Source organism: Pelmatolapia mariae, linkage group LG5 (genome assembly GCF_036321145.2).
Source record: "Pelmatolapia mariae isolate MD_Pm_ZW linkage group LG5, Pm_UMD_F_2, whole genome shotgun sequence".
Taxonomy (NCBI): domain Eukaryota; kingdom Metazoa; phylum Chordata; class Actinopteri; order Cichliformes; family Cichlidae; genus Pelmatolapia; species Pelmatolapia mariae.
In genome coordinates this window covers 17,239,683-17,259,767 of record NC_086231.1, presented here as the reverse complement: position 1 = coordinate 17,259,767, position 20,085 = coordinate 17,239,683, and the positions used below count along the sequence as shown (strand labels likewise).

General features: G+C 40.7%; 2 protein-coding genes across 2 annotated transcripts in view; one reads left to right on the top strand and one right to left on the bottom strand.

The window, feature by feature from the left end:
- Positions 1–3,990, top strand: part of trim62.1 (tripartite motif containing 62, tandem duplicate 1) — a 35,365-nt gene extending 31,375 nt beyond the window's left edge. Inside the window, exon 6 of the mRNA XM_063473946.1 lies at positions 1,210–3,990. Coding sequence (XP_063330016.1) covers positions 1,210–1,760 — 551 coding nt within the window. The 3' untranslated portion in view covers positions 1,761–3,990. The remainder of the gene's footprint in view (positions 1–1,209) is intronic.
- A 6,341-nt stretch (positions 3,991–10,331) lies between these two features.
- Positions 10,332–16,112, bottom strand: LOC134627652 (uncharacterized). Its single transcript, XM_063473945.1, has 3 exons — positions 15,995–16,112; positions 15,294–15,443; positions 10,332–13,203 (listed from the first exon to the last, which is right to left on the bottom strand). Exons 2-3 carry the CDS (start codon positions 15,439–15,441, stop codon positions 12,110–12,112), a joined length of 1,242 nt encoding a protein of 413 aa, XP_063330015.1. The 5' UTR covers positions 15,442–15,443; positions 15,995–16,112; the 3' UTR covers positions 10,332–12,109.
- Positions 16,113–20,085: the final 3,973 nt, after the last annotated feature.

Sequence of the window (20,085 nt, the reverse complement as noted above, 5' to 3'; positions counted from 1 at the left end):
ACACTGATAAGTGCAACCTGTCTGTGACATGATTACTTAGAATTGACGTTTTGGCCCTATTCAGTCACAAACTGTTAGCAGACTGATTGCAACTGATTGAAAGTGGTCTGTAAAGCATCAAAGGCAGCGAGATCCCAGGGTCACTGCACATGGTCACAAAAGTTTTCTTTAGTGGGACATTATTGGTCAAACATCGGCATTGACCAGCTTTGTTGAATTAACAGCGATTAGCATCTGAGCAAACAAAATGATTTTGGTTGTCAGCCACATTCACAGCTGCTGCATCTCTAACTGATTCATTAAATTTTAATTCCACAGCTTGGTGAGTGTGGATTGATAAAGTTTATGAAACTGGTATCTCTGTGCTTTCACTCAGATGTCAGAAAGATTCCACAAAAATTAAGCCCCCGAATCATTTTTAGAAACTAACTTATAAGAAACTCAATAATAATAATAATGATGATAATGATGATGATAATAATGCAAACACTAGGGGTTCAATTCCCCAACTAAAGGCAAACAGAGAAATTGTGATTTATCCCAGATTGGCTGGTTGTCATTGTTACCATGGACAACATATGGCCAAGTTGTTGCAGTATCAGTTACCTTCCAAAATCATGCCCCTAATTACAATATCTGCTGTCACCATCTTGTGCCTTTAAAAAAACAGCAGCAACCACAGATCCTGAAGACAGTTCTTCATAACTCTGCCTGGAGGTTTGAGCTTGTTGTCATGCAGCAGAATAAATTTGGGACTGATCAGAAGCCTCCCTGATGGATAAGAAGGATCTGAAGTTTTAAACTTTTTCAAAACTTTTTGCAAAGTACTGCAAATCAGAATCAGAGAATAAAGCCGAAACTTTTGTTCCAACTTTCAGTTTGTGATCGAAATGATGAAATCGATGGTAACTTTTCTGTTTCATCACCCTGACCCCACCTCTCCTACAAAGTGACCAGCAGTCGAGTTTTTAACTCACTGCCTCAGCACAAAACTGTTCCCGCAGCGGCAGCATGATGGAGCAAACGGACTTGCTGAGAATAACACTGCTGTCCTTGCTTTTCTGTCTGGCTAAGCTGAGTCATAACATATTAATGTGTTTTTTTTTTCTTTTTTTTAACTTTTTGTTTTATTTTTCATTGTTCAGTCTCTTTTCAGGGTTAAATCTAAAACTAAATTAAATGCTTTCTCTTGTTCATTTCTTTCTTCAGTGCCAGCAGCTTTGACCCTCGACCCCATCACAGCCCACCAAAGACTGATTCTTTCAGACGACTGCACCATCGTGGCCTACGGGAATCTCCATCCACAGCCTCTGCAGGACTCCCCTCGGCGCTTTGATGTCGAGGTGTCCGTTCTGGGTGCAGAGGGCTTTTCGTCTGGCGTTCATTACTGGGAGGTGATGGTGTCGGAGAAGACTCAGTGGATGATCGGCGTGGCCAGCGAGACAGTCAGTCGCAAAGGCAGCATCCAGATCCAGCCGAGCCGCGGCTTCTACTGCATCGTTATGCATGACGGGAACCAGTACAGCGCCTGCACCGAGCCCTGGACCCGTCTCAATGTCAAGAGCAAGCTGGAGAAGGTTGGGGTGTTCCTGGACTACCCCAAAGGCCTCCTCATCTTCTACAATGCAGACGACATGTCTTGGCTCTACACCTACCGAGAGAAATTCCCCCCCAAGGTCTTCCCCTACTTCAGCCCTGGCCAGAGTCACGCTAATGGCAAGAATGTGCAGCCACTGCGAATCAACACTGTACGCCTTTAAGAGCTGCTCGCCTCTGTGATCGCAGTTGTCTTGACAGATGAATCCATCGATGAATCCACGGGTTTCACGTGTTTCAAAAGATGTTTAAGAAATCACTTTCAAAATGTTAAATAGGGTGTTTGAAATACTTATTTCCTTCAGTTCGGTGTTGGAATTGTGCTCAATGTTGCTCTTAAAACTAAAAACTTCATTTTTCTTCTTCTTCTTCTTCTCTTTTTGACTTGAAGTGACCGTACAGGTACAACCTGCTGTTGAGCCTCATTCTGCATCTTTCATGAAAAAGATGGCATTAAATAGAGACAGTGGGGACCCCTGGGCTTATTTTGAGGTCTGTGGCAGCAGTGGAAAAAATAAATAAAAGTTATCCTCAGTTTTAAAGTAACTGTCTAAGGCCCGCCTTGCACACTCCCAGGGGGCTCTGCTCTCTGTATCAAGCTTCAGGCTTTTCAGACTTGACGTCCCTCTCTCTTTCCCTCCCTCTCCCTGTCCAAACAAGTGGACAGTGGATACCGGTCACTTGTCTTCTCTGCGCTGTACAGTTGGCTTAGCTTTGTCTGTGGAATGTGATTGACAGCACTTGGCGCCTATTTTGGCTTTTGGTTGGACAGCGATCTGCTCGTCAAGTGTGCTGGCACTTTTTTTTTTTTTTTTTAAACTTGTCTCTGAAACCATGGTAGTTCCTTCTACATCCATGTGTCTGTACAGGTTTTATCATTGTGTAGAAAGCTCCAGTTCTGTGTGCACTAGCACCTAAATGAATGATTATAGAAGTCCATAGGCTCGCTGAGGTGATGAGGTTGTGCAGACATATGCTGCTCATTGGTGGAAATGAATACGTGTGTGTGTGTGTGTGTGTGTATATATAAAGTATCAGTAGTTTAAAAAAAAAACAAGTCTCATCATGCTGGATCATGTTTAAGTTACACAACACCTGATGTTTGATCATTTGTCTTGATGTCAAAAACATTTGTAAATCATACTGAACTGAGCAGAGACAAATGCATAAATTCTGAAAACCTGACCATTATAGATCAGTTCTGAGACCAATTGTTCGCTTTGTTGTTCTAAATCATATCATTTGTGTAAACTGTACATTTTAGGAACTTTTAATTATCAAATAAAAGGTGATGGATGGATGAACTCAAGCAGTATAACGATATTTCCTGTGACTTGCATTCCCAATGCTGCTGCCGCCGCCGTCGCTGTGATTAGAATCACTGAGAAGTCCTCAGAGGCTCACTTGTGTTTTTGACACGTGCCTCAAGTGCTCTTGTTTATCATTAGTTAAACACAAGTCGAGCAGAATCTGCTCTAAGAGGCTCTTGTCCCTCGGCCAGTTCCGGCACACTGAGAGACGCGTGAGGCGCTCGGAGGGGATGTTCACGGGTGTGTTTGTGCAGCCTGCTGCAGCTATAATTTTAAATCCAGCTTTGGTTGTGGTTGATAAACACCCATCTGGCCATCCAGGCATACCCACGGAGCGGCCAAAATGTTTATTGCAAAATACCCTGCTATCAAGCAGAGCTTAATAGATTTTTCTTCTGCAGGAAATCTACAAATGAACAAAAAAAAGGATCAGTTTGACCTTCCATTGCCTCTGTACACATTTGCATTTGTATGTGTGTCCTCTTGTTTTGTCCATGTAAAAGAAAAATCGGGGCAGTGCCCCTGTTTTTGTAGGATGTGATTGAAGTATGTGCAGTATGATGCAAACTAGGGTCAAATTTTGTGACTCTGCAGATGATTCTGTGCGCTTGTCTTAGCTTGCACAGATCTGCAGGCGCCTGCGAGTTATTCACTAGTTATCTGATGTGGCTGAGTAACACCTGACACACCTCAAATACCCAACAAAAATGCCCCCAGATAACACAGTGGGTTATTTTTCTCTCTTCGATCTGTTATCTGGAAAACATCCTTGGAGTAACCCCCCAGGTTAAAACAAAACTTGACCCCAGTTTGTTGCAGACCCTTGTGCTGTCTGCTTCATTAAGACTTTATATTAAATATTAAGAAGGAGATTGTTGTGAGGTGATGTTACTGGTGACGGTGATGCGAATGGTTAAAATGACGACAGTATCTATGACACTTTTAATGATAATTATGATGATTGTGTCTTTTGATGAGGGGCCCCCATGCGCACCCATCATTGTGTGAATATATTCTAGTGAGCTTTTGCCACTGGAGGTTTGTGGGAAATGTTTTAATGTACAATAAATGACTGCGAAAAATCTCATTGTCTCATTAACTTTGTTTTGATGGTGCAGCGGCTCCGCAGAGCAATCCGGTTCATTTTTCTCATAATACCAATTCGGAAAACTGAAGTCTGCTCATCTGCACACCTCAGTGTGCCACAGAACAGAGTGTTTAATAGAGAACTTACATAGCAGCTGCAGCTCAAGAAATCAGTGGATCAGAGAATTGATCCCCGGCTCCTCCAGTCCGCAAAACAGAGTGTCCTTGGAAAAGATGTCCTAAGAAGCTGCTGTAAACATTTCTTAAGAAGCGAACGAGTGGGTGAATGTATGTTGTAGTTTAAAGCACATTAAATGGTCAGTAAGTCTAAAAAAGTAATACATAAATGCACTCTATTTATCTTTTGAGTGCCAGCATGTCATCACGCATGACTAGTTTTCATTTTGGAGGAGAGGTCATCAATCTTAAATCTACTTCTTAACTTTATTCCCGATTTCTTTTCTTTCCTTTTCCCCCCTCTCACATTTTCTAGAAAAATGGAGCACAGCTTTATCTTAGGGTGTAAAATCAAAACATTTAGAGTCTTCACCCAAACCCAGCCTCAGTGCTCTTTTTGTGTAGCACCACCTGGCGTTTAACTTCATCTTTTATTTGTGCTGTTTCCTTTGGACATTGAAGGGTAGCGGTCATCTATTCCTGCATCTGTGACGATCTGTCACATTTTTGTTACACCATCATCATAATGAACACCATGCGGCAGCTGAAACCAAAACCCCTAAAATGAAACATCTGGTAGGCAGATGAGTCCTGCTAGAAATGTAGGAAGGCTTTGTCTGAGCTTGTCAATGCCTGCTCCAGATCAGAGAGAGTTTTCATGCCACACATTTTATTGGGCTGTGCCAAACTCGCAGCTCTGCTAAGGTATCCAGCAGGGATGTGGGAGGCTGTGCACTCTTTTTCATTACTGTTCCCTATTTTGGCTGAGTCTGAGGCTCGGGCGTGTGACATGATGAATAAAAAAAGATGTCTGCTGGAGTTCAGTGTTCCCTCACTGCAGGTGAGCCACCGTTTTCAATGCATCCTGTTCGTCTGCCATCTGTGATGCATCTGAATGAAGCTCAGTGAAACAGCAAAGAAGAAACTGTCGTGCAGCCCCTTTATTTTATTTTTTTTAATCCCGACAAAAACGATTAATGTCTGAGTCACGTTCTATGTCAAAAACGCCAGGAAGAAAAACAAAATGTTATTTGTGTTTCTGACTTTGTGCCTTAGTTCTTTCTTCTTTCACACTCCAAAGCAATTGAGCGTTGTTTCATGAACAAACGGTGCAGTTTGAAGCAGTGCCATTGATTCAGAGCAGACCCTCAGGACAAGAGGCTTCATATTCTCAGCTTTGACTCTGGGTACTTTTCTCAGCTCGCTCCTGTGATTAAAGACATTTTTATCCGAGGAGAAGGTGTCCAACCCGTAATAGACATTTTTCCCAGAGGGGAAAGTGTCCATTAAAAAGTCACTGAGCTCTCCTTTGAGAGACCCGTATCTGATTCCAGTCTGATGTGGCCCTCCTGAGGCGGGAGTGTAGGGTTTTTAATCTTCTAAGTGATGGGGAAAGCAGAAATAGAGGCTCACTTTTGTCATCATTTTTTTCCCTTCCTGCTGAAGAACAAGAGCTTCAGCCGTAATGCTGGTGGCATGAACAGATCCATCATCTGTGTTATTATGCAGTTCATGTTCATGGATTATGCACTGTATTAGATTAAATGGGACTTGAGGATCATGACTGTGCCACAGGATTTTACACCATCTCACTGCTGAAGGGATTAGTCCAACATCTATTTTGTTAATTGATTGAACACTGAGGTCATTTATCAAGCCAGAATGCCAAACATTGTCTGCTTCCTGTTGCTCCCATGTGTGGACTTCTTTTTCTCTCGTATAGGGGCGTGATTTTCCATTAGTTATGCATTTTTGGACACAATTCTCCATTACTGGCTTCTCTTCAATGGCTCAATGTTGAATTGATACAAAGTCTTGAATAATTAGCCTCTATTATATCTTAAAGACCTCATAGTACATTATTATTCTAACAGAGCACTTCGCTCTCAGACTGAGACTCAGACTTTTGATTCCTTGAATTTCTAAAAGTAAAAGGTGGGATCCAGCTCCCAGTTTGGATTCAAAAGACAAGACACCCTCTCTGCTTTTAAGAGTAGGCTTAAAACCTTCCTTATAGAGCTGGGTCGGATGGCTGTCCCTCCCTGAGTCTGCTTTTGGGGATATTTTCCTGTTAAAAGGGAGTTTTTCCTTCCCACCATGACCAAGTGCTTGCTCATAGAGGGTTGTTTAATTGTAGGGGTTTTCTTCAGTACCATGAGCCATCTGTTGTTGTCATTTGGAGCTTCATAAAGGAACAGATGAACTTTAGATAGAGTTTTGTATCCCCCTTTTGGTTGATAAACACACTCCAGAGCTCATTAAAGAAATGAAAAAATCTTGCCTTCATCCTGTCTCCGAAATTGAAAACAGAAAAGAAAAAGAAAAAAAGTTATGTGTAGGTGAAGCAGAGGATTACTCATCTAGCTGGGAGAAGATAAATCACTTGTGGGTGTCTTGTTAAGGCAATAAAATGTTACGCCATTAGGAAGAAAATTATCTCAAATCTTGTATAAAAATACAGTCTGTTGTTCTTTTCCCCCCCTCCTCACAGATCACAGTTCCAGCACTGAATAGTAAGAACTTCAGAAATGAGGAAATTTGAAGCAACTTTTCCCTTAAAATGTCATCATCTACTTGTATAAAATAAAAAACCCTCCCTCTCGCTTTCACACACACACAAACACACACACACACACACACACACATTCTCTACTGCACTCCTCAAACTTTAGTCCACAGCGGACGCACAGAGAAATTGACCTTCTTGTATAATCTTGCATGAGTCAGTGTATTTGTCAGCACAAGTCTCTGCACCGTAAAAGAAGCAGTGCGAAGGTGTTTAGCTCAATCAGAAAGGAGACAGTCTAATTCACCTTCATCCTGTTTCCTGAGTCCTCCTCATGCCTCTCCTGTTACATGCTGAAGCACTGAACACAGCGAAGTCCAGGCTTGTTGTTGTAGCAGAGTGCCCTCTGGTGTTGGCACGTTTCCCTAAGTTTTGGTTGCTACATCATGTCAGTATTTTGTTTTTGTTTTTTTATCTGAATTGTTCATCATTAAAAGAACAACACAGACATTTTTTATGCAAATAGTTGAAGTAGAAACCTGAAGCAGTAGTAAAAGGGGGAAAAAATCGTTTCCATGTCTCCTCTAGAGAAGTCAGAAGACAAAGCAGAAGATAAACTATAGTTTGGTCCCTAAGTTTTTGGATAGTGACACAGATTTGGGTTTTTTTTGTTTGTTTGCTTTTAATTTGGTCTCTGCACACCAACGCAGTGGATTTTAAATCAAAGAATCAGTATGTGAAGCACAGGCTTCCAGCTTTAATTCAAGGTATTTGACAAAAGTAAAGCATTAATTGTTCAGAAATTATAGTCTTTTTTAAATGTATTTTTTATAAATAGTCCCCCATTTTCTCAAAATGTTCAGAATTAATTGAACAAACTAGCAGAATTTTAATTGTTTTTACTACGTGGATGAAAATCCTTTGCAGTTAATGATGTTCTGCTGAAGGTGCTGCTTGTTTGTGAGTCTCTCTGCCTCCAGTTTTGCATTTATTGAAAAAAGCTACACTGCTGGATTGTGATCAGCTATCTGACTTGGCCATTCAAGAATATGCCCAACTTCTTTACTTTTCTTTAGCAGTATGCTTTGGGTCATTATTCATTAGGACTGCGAAGCACTCTGCATTAGCCTGAATCTGTAGACTTCAGATGTGATGATGTGACTGCTGCTATACATAATCATCATCATCATCATCATCAAATAAACGCTAGTAGCCTGGTTCCCTGCAGCCATGCATGCCGATGCCACAATGCTACGTCGATCATGTTTGACAGATCTCTGGCTTCAGATGAGCCGTTTCCCTCCTCCATCTATTTCTCTTCCCATCATTCTGGTACACGTTTATCTTAGTTTCATCGCTCTGAAGAACAGAACCGTGCAGGTTCATGCAGATATTTTCTGTCAAAGTCTAATCTAATCTGTCCTCCTTGTTCTTGAGTGTAACCAGTGGTTTGCACCTTGTTGTAAACTGTCTATATTTCCATACATGAAGGCATCTCTTGATTGTAGATCTAAAAAAAAATGATACACCTTGACTTGGATGGATGTTATGAAGGTGTTCCTCTTAAAGGCGGAAATAATTCTGTCATCATCCACTTTAGCAGTCTACTGTGGTCTTTCAGATCTTTTGATATTGCTGAGCTGGCCGGTGCATTCCTTCTTTTCAGGAATGTGATTGATGATTTGGCAACTCTTAAAGTTTTTCCCCATTTTTTTTCAGCCAGAAAATGGCATTCTTCACTTTTCACTGACAAGATCAACACTTGGATTGAACTTCAGCTCATTTATCTGCTTCATTTGTCATGAAATAACCAGGGAACCTAACCATGAAATGGCCTGTCAGTTAATTATCCAATTATTTCTGAGCCGCTGAAAATGTCTGTAACACCTAAACTTTTGCTCAGTCACTTGAATTAAAGCTTAAAGTCTGCACTTAAATCACATGATGATTGTTTGATCGTCTACAAAGGCAAAAAAAAAAAAAAGGCCTCACTGTCCACAAACGTATGGACTGAACTGTAGATGTCTCAATAAAGCGCAGAGACAAGAGAAGACACACAAAATTGGAGTAAATGTGATGGGAAACTAAATTAAGATTAATTTGAAAGTTATTCCTCTAAAACTTTCATTTGGATTTCTTTTTAATCACTGAAACTCCAAAACTAACTAAAGAGAGCATGCCAGAAGCAATTTGAGACCTATTGGTCTAAAGCGGCTCTACCATTTGCGAAACTGGTCCTAAGTTGTTTTGGGTTTCCTTTTTTTTTTTTTTAAGGTTTGAGAAATGTGCTGTCTCCTGTGTATGGACAGGAAAACCCGATAACCTTTTCTGAGCTGGATACATGCCTGTTAAATATGAAGATATTGCCAGAGGACTAAGTCAGTTTTGTTTCTAAAGCAGAGGTGTCAAGTGTACAGCCTGCAGGCCAGAACCAGCAGAGAGAGAGAGGGGGGCCCATGAACATGAACGAGTTTGACACCACTGATATAAAAGAAACAAAAACCTATCGCCAATTATCTCTAAACCTCACTAATAACACCTTACATTTTGTTTGTTTAGCCAATGCATACAAAAGAAGATTCTTCTGTAGAATCACAGACTTTAAGAGCCAGGTTTAAGTTTTTGCAGGGACTTGTTGCCAGACAACCAGATGAAAGTCAACCAAGTCACCAACAACAGAAACGGGCAACACGGGAACAACTTCAGCTGTTAATCAGAGAGATTTAGTGGGGCTGAATCGTACTTCTTTGGTACTTTTTGAAAGAGCAAGGGTACCTATTCCAGTCTGTGCAAAGTTAATATTCAACTTAAAGGACAAAAACGAGAATGGAAATAATTTCTGTGCCTGTTTTTAAGTAAAAGCACAAATTTAAACAGAATAAAATTTGATTACTTTTAAAATTCCTGCATTGAAAATGTAGTCAGTAAAAATATATAAAGTAAAAGCATTTACTATAAAAAAAGGTTTTATTACTCATAAATAAGTATTACAAGAAGACACTCATTGGACATTTTATTAGAAACGCCTTGCTAGTACAGGGTTCAATGCTTTTGAAATTTTTAATTGAACAAGGTGGTGGAAACATTCCTCAGAGGTTTTGGTCCGTATTGATATCATAGCATCACACAGGTGCTGCAGATTTGCTTTCGGCACATCCATGATGTGAATCTGTTGTTCCACAAAATCCCAGAGATGCTCTGTTGGATTACTGGATTGAGATCTGTTGACAGTGGAGGCCATTTGAGTACAGTGAACTCATTGTCACGTTCAACAAAGCAGTTTGAGATGATTTGAGCTTGTGACAGAGGCGTAACATCCCGACGTTTTGTCACGTCCTGCGGCGTTCCTGAGGAACGCGAAAGGTGACCTTCCACGTTGTTATGGTACGCGGCAGTTTCCAGCCCTGTACTGCAGCCCTAAACTTAACCTTATCACTAAGCCTAACCATAACCTTATGCCTAACCATAACCTTATTCCTAACCTTAACCATAACCGTATCCCTACGCCTAAACCTAACCTTATCCCTAAACCTAACCATAACCTTATGCCTAAACCTAACCATAACCGTATACCTAAGCCTAAACCTAACCTTATCGCTAAACCTAACCATAACCTTATTCCTAACCTTAACCAGCACTTTAATGAGGTGAAATAGTGTTTTCTAAAGCGATTTTAAGGGAAAAAGCGAAGATGTGTAGATTGAGTCCAAACGGTTCTCATGTGTCCGCAGTTTTCCGATGTCGTGACGTAGGAACGCCTTGGGTGCCCAAAAACGTAATATGTTGACGATTTGTCACCTAGCGTAAAATGTTACGATTTGGGAGTGAGAACGGGTTGTGTGACATGACGCTTTATCCTGCTGGAAGCAACCATCAGAAGATGGGTACAGTGTGTCAGAAACAATACTCGGGTACGCTTTGGTGTTTAAATGATACTCAGATGATGCAAAGTGACCCAAAATGTGCCAAAAAATATCCCTCACACTTATCTTCACCACCAGCCTGAGCCACTGATACCAGGCAGGATGGATGCAACCTTTCATGTTATTAACACCAAATTCTGACCCTACCATCTGATCAGATCGGCAACATTTTACCAATCTTTTATTGTCCAATTTTGGGGAACCTGTGTGATGATAGCCTCAGTTTCCTGTTCTTAGCTGACAGGATTGGAACCACGTGTGGTCTTCTGCTATTGTAGCCCATCTGCTTTAAGGTTCAAGAAGATATGCTCTTCTGCACACCTTGGTTGTAATGTTCTTTGAGTGTTCCCAAGAGGCTGAAGCAGTCTGGCCATTCTCCTCTGACCTCAACAAGACATTTTCTATATTTTCTCTTTTATGGAGAAAATACTTATGGTTAAGTGGGAAAATCCCAGCATATCTGCAACTTCTGAAATTGTCAGACCAGCCTGTCTGGCATCAACAACGCCAGCATGTTCAAAGTCACCCAGATCTTTCTTCCCCATTCTTCAGTCGGTTGTTACGACCATGTCCACAAGCCTAAATGCATAGAGTTGCTGCCAGTTGACTGGTTGACTGGTGATTGGTGTTAATGAGCAGTTGAACAGGTGTCCCTAGTGAAGTGGATGGTAAGTGTATATATATATAAATAGTAAAAGTACTTTCTGCAAAACAGGTTTTTATTACTATTAACTATGTATACAGTGTCACATTATATATTATATTGCAGTTAGCTGAGATGTTGAAGATGAATAAAAATACCCTTCAGTGTTTTTCTCTTCTGTTGTAGCAGCTAACAGGTCACAGAAAGCAGAAACATGGCAAAGAAACAGAAATCACAGATTTAATGCTTCACGCTGCTTTTATAAAGTGATCATTTGTTCTATTTCAATGCGCAATTGTGATTGTTAACTTCCGAATAACCTGAATAATAAGTATTCAAGTTCACATACTTCAGCTTCAGTTGAATCCTTTGGAACAAACCTACAAAGAAAACCAAAAGAATTCCCGGTGTGCCCTGCAGTCACTCAGCATTTATTTATATGCAGCTTTAAACAGGCATTATGTGATGGAGCATCGGCAGACTCATATTAATTCATCCTGTTCATAACTTTCAAAACAGTGTTTGCGCCTGTATTAGCCTTATTTATACTGGAGTGGCTTGTTTTGTAACCCACTGTGTAATGACAAATAGTGGCAGATCCCAAAGCTCTGAATAGTAAGGAGAGGCCTTCCAGCCATCTGTTCCAGTCGAGGTTTTTAGTGTCTTTCTACCAAGCACGCCTCAACCTGCCTCCTCAACAGCTATCAGCAGTTTCCACATATTACTCCACACATGTGAACAGCTGCACGCAAATGTGCATTTGTGCTCTATTCAAGCCAGTGTTAACAGCCAAGCCAGCTGTAATCTGATGACTGTGTCGCAAACGGCGACCAATCAGGTTCCACTTTCTCTCCTCATTTGTTTGGCGTTAAATGAGTGTTTCATCACCAGAGGTAGACGTGTCTCTTGTGTTTGCCGCTATGTTTGATGAAAGTAAAGATTTGATACACAGCTCCAGCAGAGTCTCAATAGTCCTGACGAGAACAACATTCACGCTTAGGTTGAGAGGCAGCACAAATATGGAGAGCACACATACCAACCCTATCATTACATTCACCCCGAGGCAGGGAAAACCCCACTGTCGCCACCCACACCAGCTCCTGCACTGTGAGTCCACGTTTTCCTCTGTGATAAATGCCACAGATACATCTCTCCTTGCCATTTCTTGCTCCTGTCTTCCCTTCTTTCCAGACAAACACATTGGGGAAATAAGGACAAAGTCTCCATGGTTGCATGTCAACATCTGCCAGCTGTTCCAGGCTGTATGAACAGTACGGCTGCTCTCTGTTTTCTCTGGGTCAACATGCTGTGCTGGCTTAGACACCAACATCCCTGGTTTTACAGGCTTGAGGGGTGCAGACAACTCTGGAATGAGTTCTTGGCAGTGACAGTCGCCTTTATTGAAGACTCTGAACATCAGCGAATGGCCTTGGCATCTCCTTTGAAGGCCTGTGCTGCTCGTGGTCAGCAGGAGCAGAAGGAGGAAGAAGCCCATGGACCAGCAGAGATTTATGCCGCTAGGAATGGGGCTGAAGAGGCTGGGCAGACATCTGACAAGGGAGCTATTTGTGTGGAGACAGGCAGCAGCCCACACTTCCTCCAGCTTCCATTGCCCCCTGACATTGAGGGCGACAATGACCCACACTGACAGGCAGCAGAGGTAGCCGACAACATGAGACCGTATGTCTTCATCTGAGCCGCTGCTGTCTTCCTCTTCCTCCTCCTTCCCATCACAACACTGTCCATCAGAGCCTGCTGTCCGCCTCGCTGTCCTGAGAGGGACGACAACACAGGGCCACAGGAGTCTGATCACAGTCTCCACAGCGATCAGAGGTGCGGTCAGGAGCAGCACCGCTCCATAGGTTTGGCTGAGAAAGAGCAGGAAGCGCAGGGCAATAAAATCCCCTGATGGAGTCAAGTCAGTCAGCCAAGAGTCAAAGATGCAAAGGCAACTCAGAAAAGCTGCAGAAACACAAAACACAAAGAAAAAGTGTCAGAGTCAGTGAGTTAGATGACTGGATTAGACCAGGTAATTAGATATCAGAAAGAAGAGAAAGGGTTGCTTTAATAAAGTAACTTAAAATAAATATTCTGCCATTTTATTAAAGGCAAAGCTCTGAAAAACACTTCATCCTAATATAGGTGTAAGGTAACTCAGCCCGCAAATCATTTTTTATCCTAACACACCCCTCCATACAAACGCAGTTTGACCGATTGAAGTATGAATAACTCGGGTAACTGCGTAGGAGTTCATGTGTCTTGCCTCCTAAATGCTCTACCACTGCCCCAGCCAAAACCAAAAGGAGTGGTGAAATTTACATAAGGTCTGTTTCATTTATCTTTATTTTAGCAAACTATAGCATTTGCATCTCCTATCATTTGCTACATGTAAATAAAAAGCGTCTAGCAGCGAGTGGAACTAGTTCCAGGATCACTACATCTCACATAACAGCAACTTGCACATATTTATTATTGTAGAATCTGTAATTTGTTTTCTTGTTCTGTCAGAAAATTGTGAAAATGTTCATCCGAAGTTCCAAAAGTAAAGTAACAACAACAACCCAAACTCAAAGATTACAATAATTATTTAATCTGTAGCTCTCAGATAAAGATAGAAGTTCATTTCCTTTTCTATTTTACCTACAGTGAACATGAAAAACACTTTTATATCTTTTTTAGATTCATGCTTCTATATTCTTCTCAAGTTTGTTTGGTAGATATTGCTGCTTTGATGTCTAATCACCTTATGAAATATAAACATTTATTATAGATGAGGTTATTATAGATTAGATTAAACAGGCTCCCAATTAATTTACCAGGCATTTTGGTTCTTAAAGCTGATTAGACTGACTCACGTTGGAGTTGTGAAACCACTGCTTGTATTTACCTGAGATCTCTTTGTACTAAAAAGAATGAGTTGTAACGTGTCTCTGTTAAGAAACACCAGCTCCATTTCTTAATAGATACAGAGTTTCTTTTTTCCAAGTTCAATAAAAGCAAATTATAGACAATAAAAGTACATTCCTAAAGTCATCACCTGTCAGTTTAGACCTCTTGCAGAAGGATATAAGGCAGGTTTTCAGATTTGATTGGACCATGGATGTGTAATTAAGAGGAATTTTGAAATACGAGAATGCACAGTATTTATGATGTGCTGTTAATCTATGAATTGAGACCCCGCTGAAACATTTAGGAGCATATATACTCATTGACTTTGTCAAGTGTTACATAACTTTAAGATTTAAAAAGTTCAACAGTTACCAAATGTATTGAAAGTAAGTTTAAAGCAAACCTTTCCTCTTTTGTTTCATTTTTTCTGATGTAGGAAAACAGTAGCTTCTCATGGCTCCTGCTGACTCCAGCTAGCATGTTTTGCCCTCCCTATGCTTCAAAATGCTCCTTCAGTCCTCACACTCTAACAGTTTAATCAGAAACCTCACAGAAATGTTTTCTTCCATCGACAGAGGCACACATCCACAGTCCGCAGATTCAACAGCAAATGCTGCTAAAGCCTGAGCATTAATCACATCCTCAGCCAGCAGATCCCAGGCAGAGCAGCTGCAGCTGTGATCAAAGCCTGTGGCTACATACTGCCACATCTCAGCCACTGGCAATAAATAAAACGTGTGACGTTTCACAGCATCTCCTTTCTGTTGTTTCTGCAGTGCATTTATTACAGAGCGTGTACTGGATCAACAAATTCACTATTTCTGTAAGGCCATCGAGGCATCATTATTCTATTTGATTCATTATTTGCTGCACCTATAGCCACACCCAGCAGTGGTGTCACAGGCCTTGGGTAATGCCTGCAAATCACCATTGCAGGGTGAGTGCTTAAGCCACTGGAGGTCAGTAAAACCAAGATTCTGCTGTGAGGTAAGGTTAATCTTAAAAAATAAAAGTAAAAATTATTTGGAAACTTGAACATACAGGTTGTTGGAAACACCTTCTGATATTTTAAACTAATTCAAGTGACTCAGTTTGTATAAGAGGGCTGTGGGGGAACTGGAAACACTGGTTAGAATCCTGCAGTGTCCTAATCAAGCCCTCACCTGTGACCAGGAAGTCTGTGAAGACGAGGAGGCAGCAGCAGCAGAAACTGACAGCACTGTAGGAGTCGGCCATTGAGGGCAGGAAGAGTAGACTGCAGGCCAGTTTACATACACACAACACAGCCGCGCCTTCCAACACACCATCCATGGCTTTAAAAAAAACAGGGTTAACATATTAAAATGGCTTCTTGTCTCAGGGTGGAAGAATTCAGGGATGACAAATACAAACACTTCTGGAACATCTTACAAAGTCATATTTATATTTTACGTGGTCATTCTGGTCATTCAACCTCCAGTGTTTTAACACCATGCTTCACAATCAATATTTAGTTGTTTACATTAACACTGAACCCTGGAACTGAAGGCTGTTTGCAAATGACCGAAAAGAAAATTCTAGGAATAGGTTCATGTCATGTCGGGTAAATATCAATACTATTTACATTTTTTCCAAAATGATGTCTTCCAAAGGCAAGATAAGAAATAAATAGTAATAAATGCAGTTCACATTCAGTAATGTGAACAGGTGCAAATGCACAGTAAACTTTGCTGTGACCTGACTGCCAGCATGTCCACTTCCTGGCAATGAAACTGGTTTAACCTGTGTAAACACTCCCGCCACCTCTACCACACGGCTACAGATGAAAATCTACACTACAAGCACCAGATAGTATCAATCTACCACGAAGTTCATTCGTTCTTACCTGTGCACACAGGAGCCTACAGAGCCACATGTCAATATGAGCTTCAAATGCTTCATCCGCTTTCTTAGCCTCCCCTTTTGCTCCACCCTCAAAGGGGATAATGACCCTCCTCCTTCCTCCCCTTTGCCTCCCCCACCCCTCTCTGTGATCCCTGCACCTGGACAGTGGAGGTGAGAGAACTGCAAGGGTGTGGCGTTGTTTGTGCTGACGAGAAAACCTGTCGAACGAGTACGGAACCAGCAGCGTGTGATGCAAAGTGGGTGTCTGTTTGCTTGTAAAGAAAACATTATCTAAACAGTTCTGTGTTATGCCCCTGAGCCTGTTCATACTGCACTTTTGCTAGTTCAAAGGCTACTTTAAATGCATACATGCTGCATGCAGTCTTGTAAAGCTGGATTAAACTCCAGATCACTGAAAATAGAAATACAATTTATTTATTAGCTTCTTAATGCTATATTTTAATCACTTGATCCTATTTAGGCATCACAAGTGATTAGTTATTATACTGGTTTCCAGTAATGCTCTGTTTGTAGAGACAGAATAGTCCTCTGTATCCAATAGATAGACCCTGTATACCACATTATTTATCTATAAGATACTTGTGGTGAAAACTGCCTGATTACTTCTGCTCTTTTATATTGAGAAATGAAGTGTAAATAAAGTGCATCTTCATAGGATTTTATGCCCTACACTTAGCTTTTAAAGCACATCAAGAGTAATAAATTAAAACACAGCACAGTTATCTTTAATTATATAGAAAGCAACTCACTGAAGCAGGCAGTGTGTTGATAATTTCTCATCAGCTACTGCATCTTTATCTTTAAAACCAACAAGGTCATTTTATAAACAAGCCTAAATGTTCTTGACAGGAATCCCTAACACAGCAACATCACTGTGATATCAAAAACAGAACATTTACTTTTCAGAAGGTCATCTTGTGCTCAGATGTTCATCTTGTCTTTAAAAATGCTGCACCACCGAAAAGATTTGTGCAACTTTGTTCTGAGCAGATAAACTTCAAATGCTCAGGTTGAGAGTGGATTTTTCCCCACAGAAGCTGTGCTTTTGCATGATCCTCCTTCGCATTTCAGCCCATTAAGGAACAGAGCAAGCTCCCAGTCAGTTGAAAACGTGTGCAGACTCATTTTTTCCCCCCTGGTGCAAACTGATCAGTTGCATTTTAACCTCCATCACCCTGATTTTGCTGTTATGTTACTGAATGAGTGCCTTTATTGAATGACAAATCAGACTCAAGGTTTTGCATTGTGTTTTATGGATGTCAGAGGGACTGTGTCTCTAGTATAGCTCTAGTATCATGGATATGCATTTGTATTTCATGATCTATTTAAAATTATATTTAACACCCCACTCTAACAGCTAGCTAAGTGTGACGCCAGCCATCTTTTCACCTATATAAGTTTCTGAGTGTACTCTATAACGGATCAATGATGAATACATATATATGTATATGTGTGTGTGTATATATATATATATATATATATATAGATATAGATATAGATATGTGTGTGTGTGTATATATATATATATATATATATATATATATAGATAGATAGGACTCATATATAGATAGATAGATGGGACTCATATATATATAGTAGCTTGCAACATATTTTTTAAGGTCCAAAAGGAAAATAATCTTGTGATGTCCTCCAAGGGCAGTCTAGGCTTGAAATTTTGATGTTCATTTTAGTGGCTGCCTGAAAAGCCAATCATGTATTTTCTACCACTTATCCGGGTTTGTGTTTTGGGGGGCAGCAGTCTGAGCAGACAAGCCCCAAGTTCCCTCACTATGGCTATCTCTATCAGCTCATCAGGTGGGAACCTAAGTCATTTACAAGTCAGCTGAAAGATATAATATCTTTAGCGAGTCCTGGGTTTCCCCCGTGGCCATTCTGCTAGTAGGAAATACCCGTAACACCTCACCTATGAGGCGTCCAGCAGTCACCTGACTAGGATGCCTCCTGGTTACCACCTGAACTGGCTGCTTTTGATCTGGAGGAGCAACGGCTTTATTCAGAGTCCTTCTGAAAGATTGAGCTTTTCCTTCTATCTCTAAGTGAGAGCCCAGATATCCTGAAAAACACAGTGAAGGAACCATCTAAACTTACAAAAGCGTTCCTAAAAACTGAGCCTATTCATGAGAGGCCCCCACACCGATTTCTATGGCATAATAGTGTCATGATGTGTGCGTGTCAGAGGACCCCAAATGCAGACTTAAACTCAGACAGACAGAACTAAAACTTCAAGCATAGTAGGAAATGGTCCAAAGAAAAAATAAATCCAGGAAACAAATACAAAACATGTTAGAAACATCTCGGGGTGGAATAACAATTGCATTGACAAACGATAAGTAGAGAACTGGCTACTTAAACGCACAAGGCTCCCCACGGGAAGTGAACACAGGTGCAAACAATCAGGGAAACAAGAGGAAGTAAAAGTGAACACAAGACAGACAAGACAGATAACTATTAAGAAGCTAAAGCAGAAAGTGAAATGTGATAAATAAACAGTGAAGCACTGACACAAAGAACTGAGGCGAGAGGATGGATCGAAACCCTGAAACAATTAGGAACTGAGAATGAGACTAAAAAGGAAAATATCCGAATAACAATATAAACAAAACTATAAGCACAAACTAAGGAAGGAAGAACGAGTTTGTAGAATCAGTCTGATGAGGTTTATCCCAACTTGCAAAGCGAAGAGATGTGTTTCTTCTTTCCCCTCATAAAATTAAATATCATACATAATATACACTGCAAACGTGCAAGACTTGTTCTTTTAACCTGACTCTGCATCCTGACCTGATGTAAGACACGGGCTTCAACTGCAGTGAAATATCTCATTGGGTTTCTTTGCCTTAATAACTCATTAACCTTTGTTCTGTAACTTTACTACCAGGAATCATCACCAGTCACTTTTTCCTCACAATTTTTAAAATCTGTGGATTTCCAGAGATTTGGAAAAGTTGCTGCAGCACTCCATTTACAGCCCACTTCAATAAACCTAGAGTTAACAAGATGATTTTAACAACTGCAATAAAGTTTCTTTGTTTTTTGTGTGATTACACTACGCAGCTCAGTGTTATATCCTGTTTGACTTTGTCTCCAGGGTGTTGGAAATATATTTTATTATTTTTAAACTGTGACTTTTTTGTGACTAGAACAGTGAAAAAAAACAGACGACCTTCCTGATGCAACCCCAAAGGGGTGTGTGTGTGTGTGTGTGTGTGTGTGTGTGCTTATCATTTATTTGATATAGAGTACTCCCAAAAACTATGATCATATAGGAGAAAAGATGGCTAGCGTCACAATTAGCTAGCTGTTAGACTGGGGTGTTAAATATGATTTTAAATAGATGATGAAATACAAATGCATTTTCGACATCTTATGTAACCATAATGATGACATTTGCAAATTGAATTATTTCCCATAATAAATCAGCAACTCATTTCCAAACATTTTGCTTAATTTAAATCAAAACAGGGTGAAAGGAACCCTTTAGTTTGCATCTGACTAGGTGAGAGAATCCTTGGTGCCTCCCAGAAGACCAGGAGGAGGTGGAAGGGGGAAAGCGGTGGCATGGGCACCTCTGCTTTGGCTGCAGCCACCATGAAAAACAGCTGGATGTGTTAGTTAAGATAAATTTATATGTATGTTGGAATTTAACAACAAACAAAAAAGGAAAAATGTGGCCATTACCTACGTTATAGTGTTATTCCTTGGCAAATATGAGCTGACCACATTTACTTTCAGCCCAAGTAAGAGCCACATATGTGTAGTCAGAGATCTGCCAATTAAATCAGTTCCCACTGCTCTCTATGTGCACCTGCTTTGTATTTAGTGGCATTTGAATGCATTTTGTTTTCTCTGTCTGACTTAGTGCTGGGCGATATGGAAAAAATATTTATCACGATATGAATTATTTTATATCACGATAACGATATATATCACGATATACCACCTGACCTGTGGTCATCTGGAAAGTATGCAGTCTGTAAACAGCGAGTGGAGAGGGTGCAGTCTTTGTTTTGAGTTACTGTAAAGTATGTCGCAAATCCGGGTGCACGTAAA

What these genes read in the sequence shown, in the direction of transcription:
- LOC134627652 (XM_063473945.1), bottom strand. Translation starts at nt 15,441, where the DNA reads ATGGATGGTGTGTTGGAAGGCGCGGCTGTGTTGTGTGTATGTAAACTG. An exon ending in CACAGACTTCCTGGTCACAG is followed by an intron (nt 13,204 to 15,293) that starts GTGAGGGCTTGA and finishes GTGTTTCTGCAG; the next exon opens with CTTTTCTGAGTTGCCTTTGC.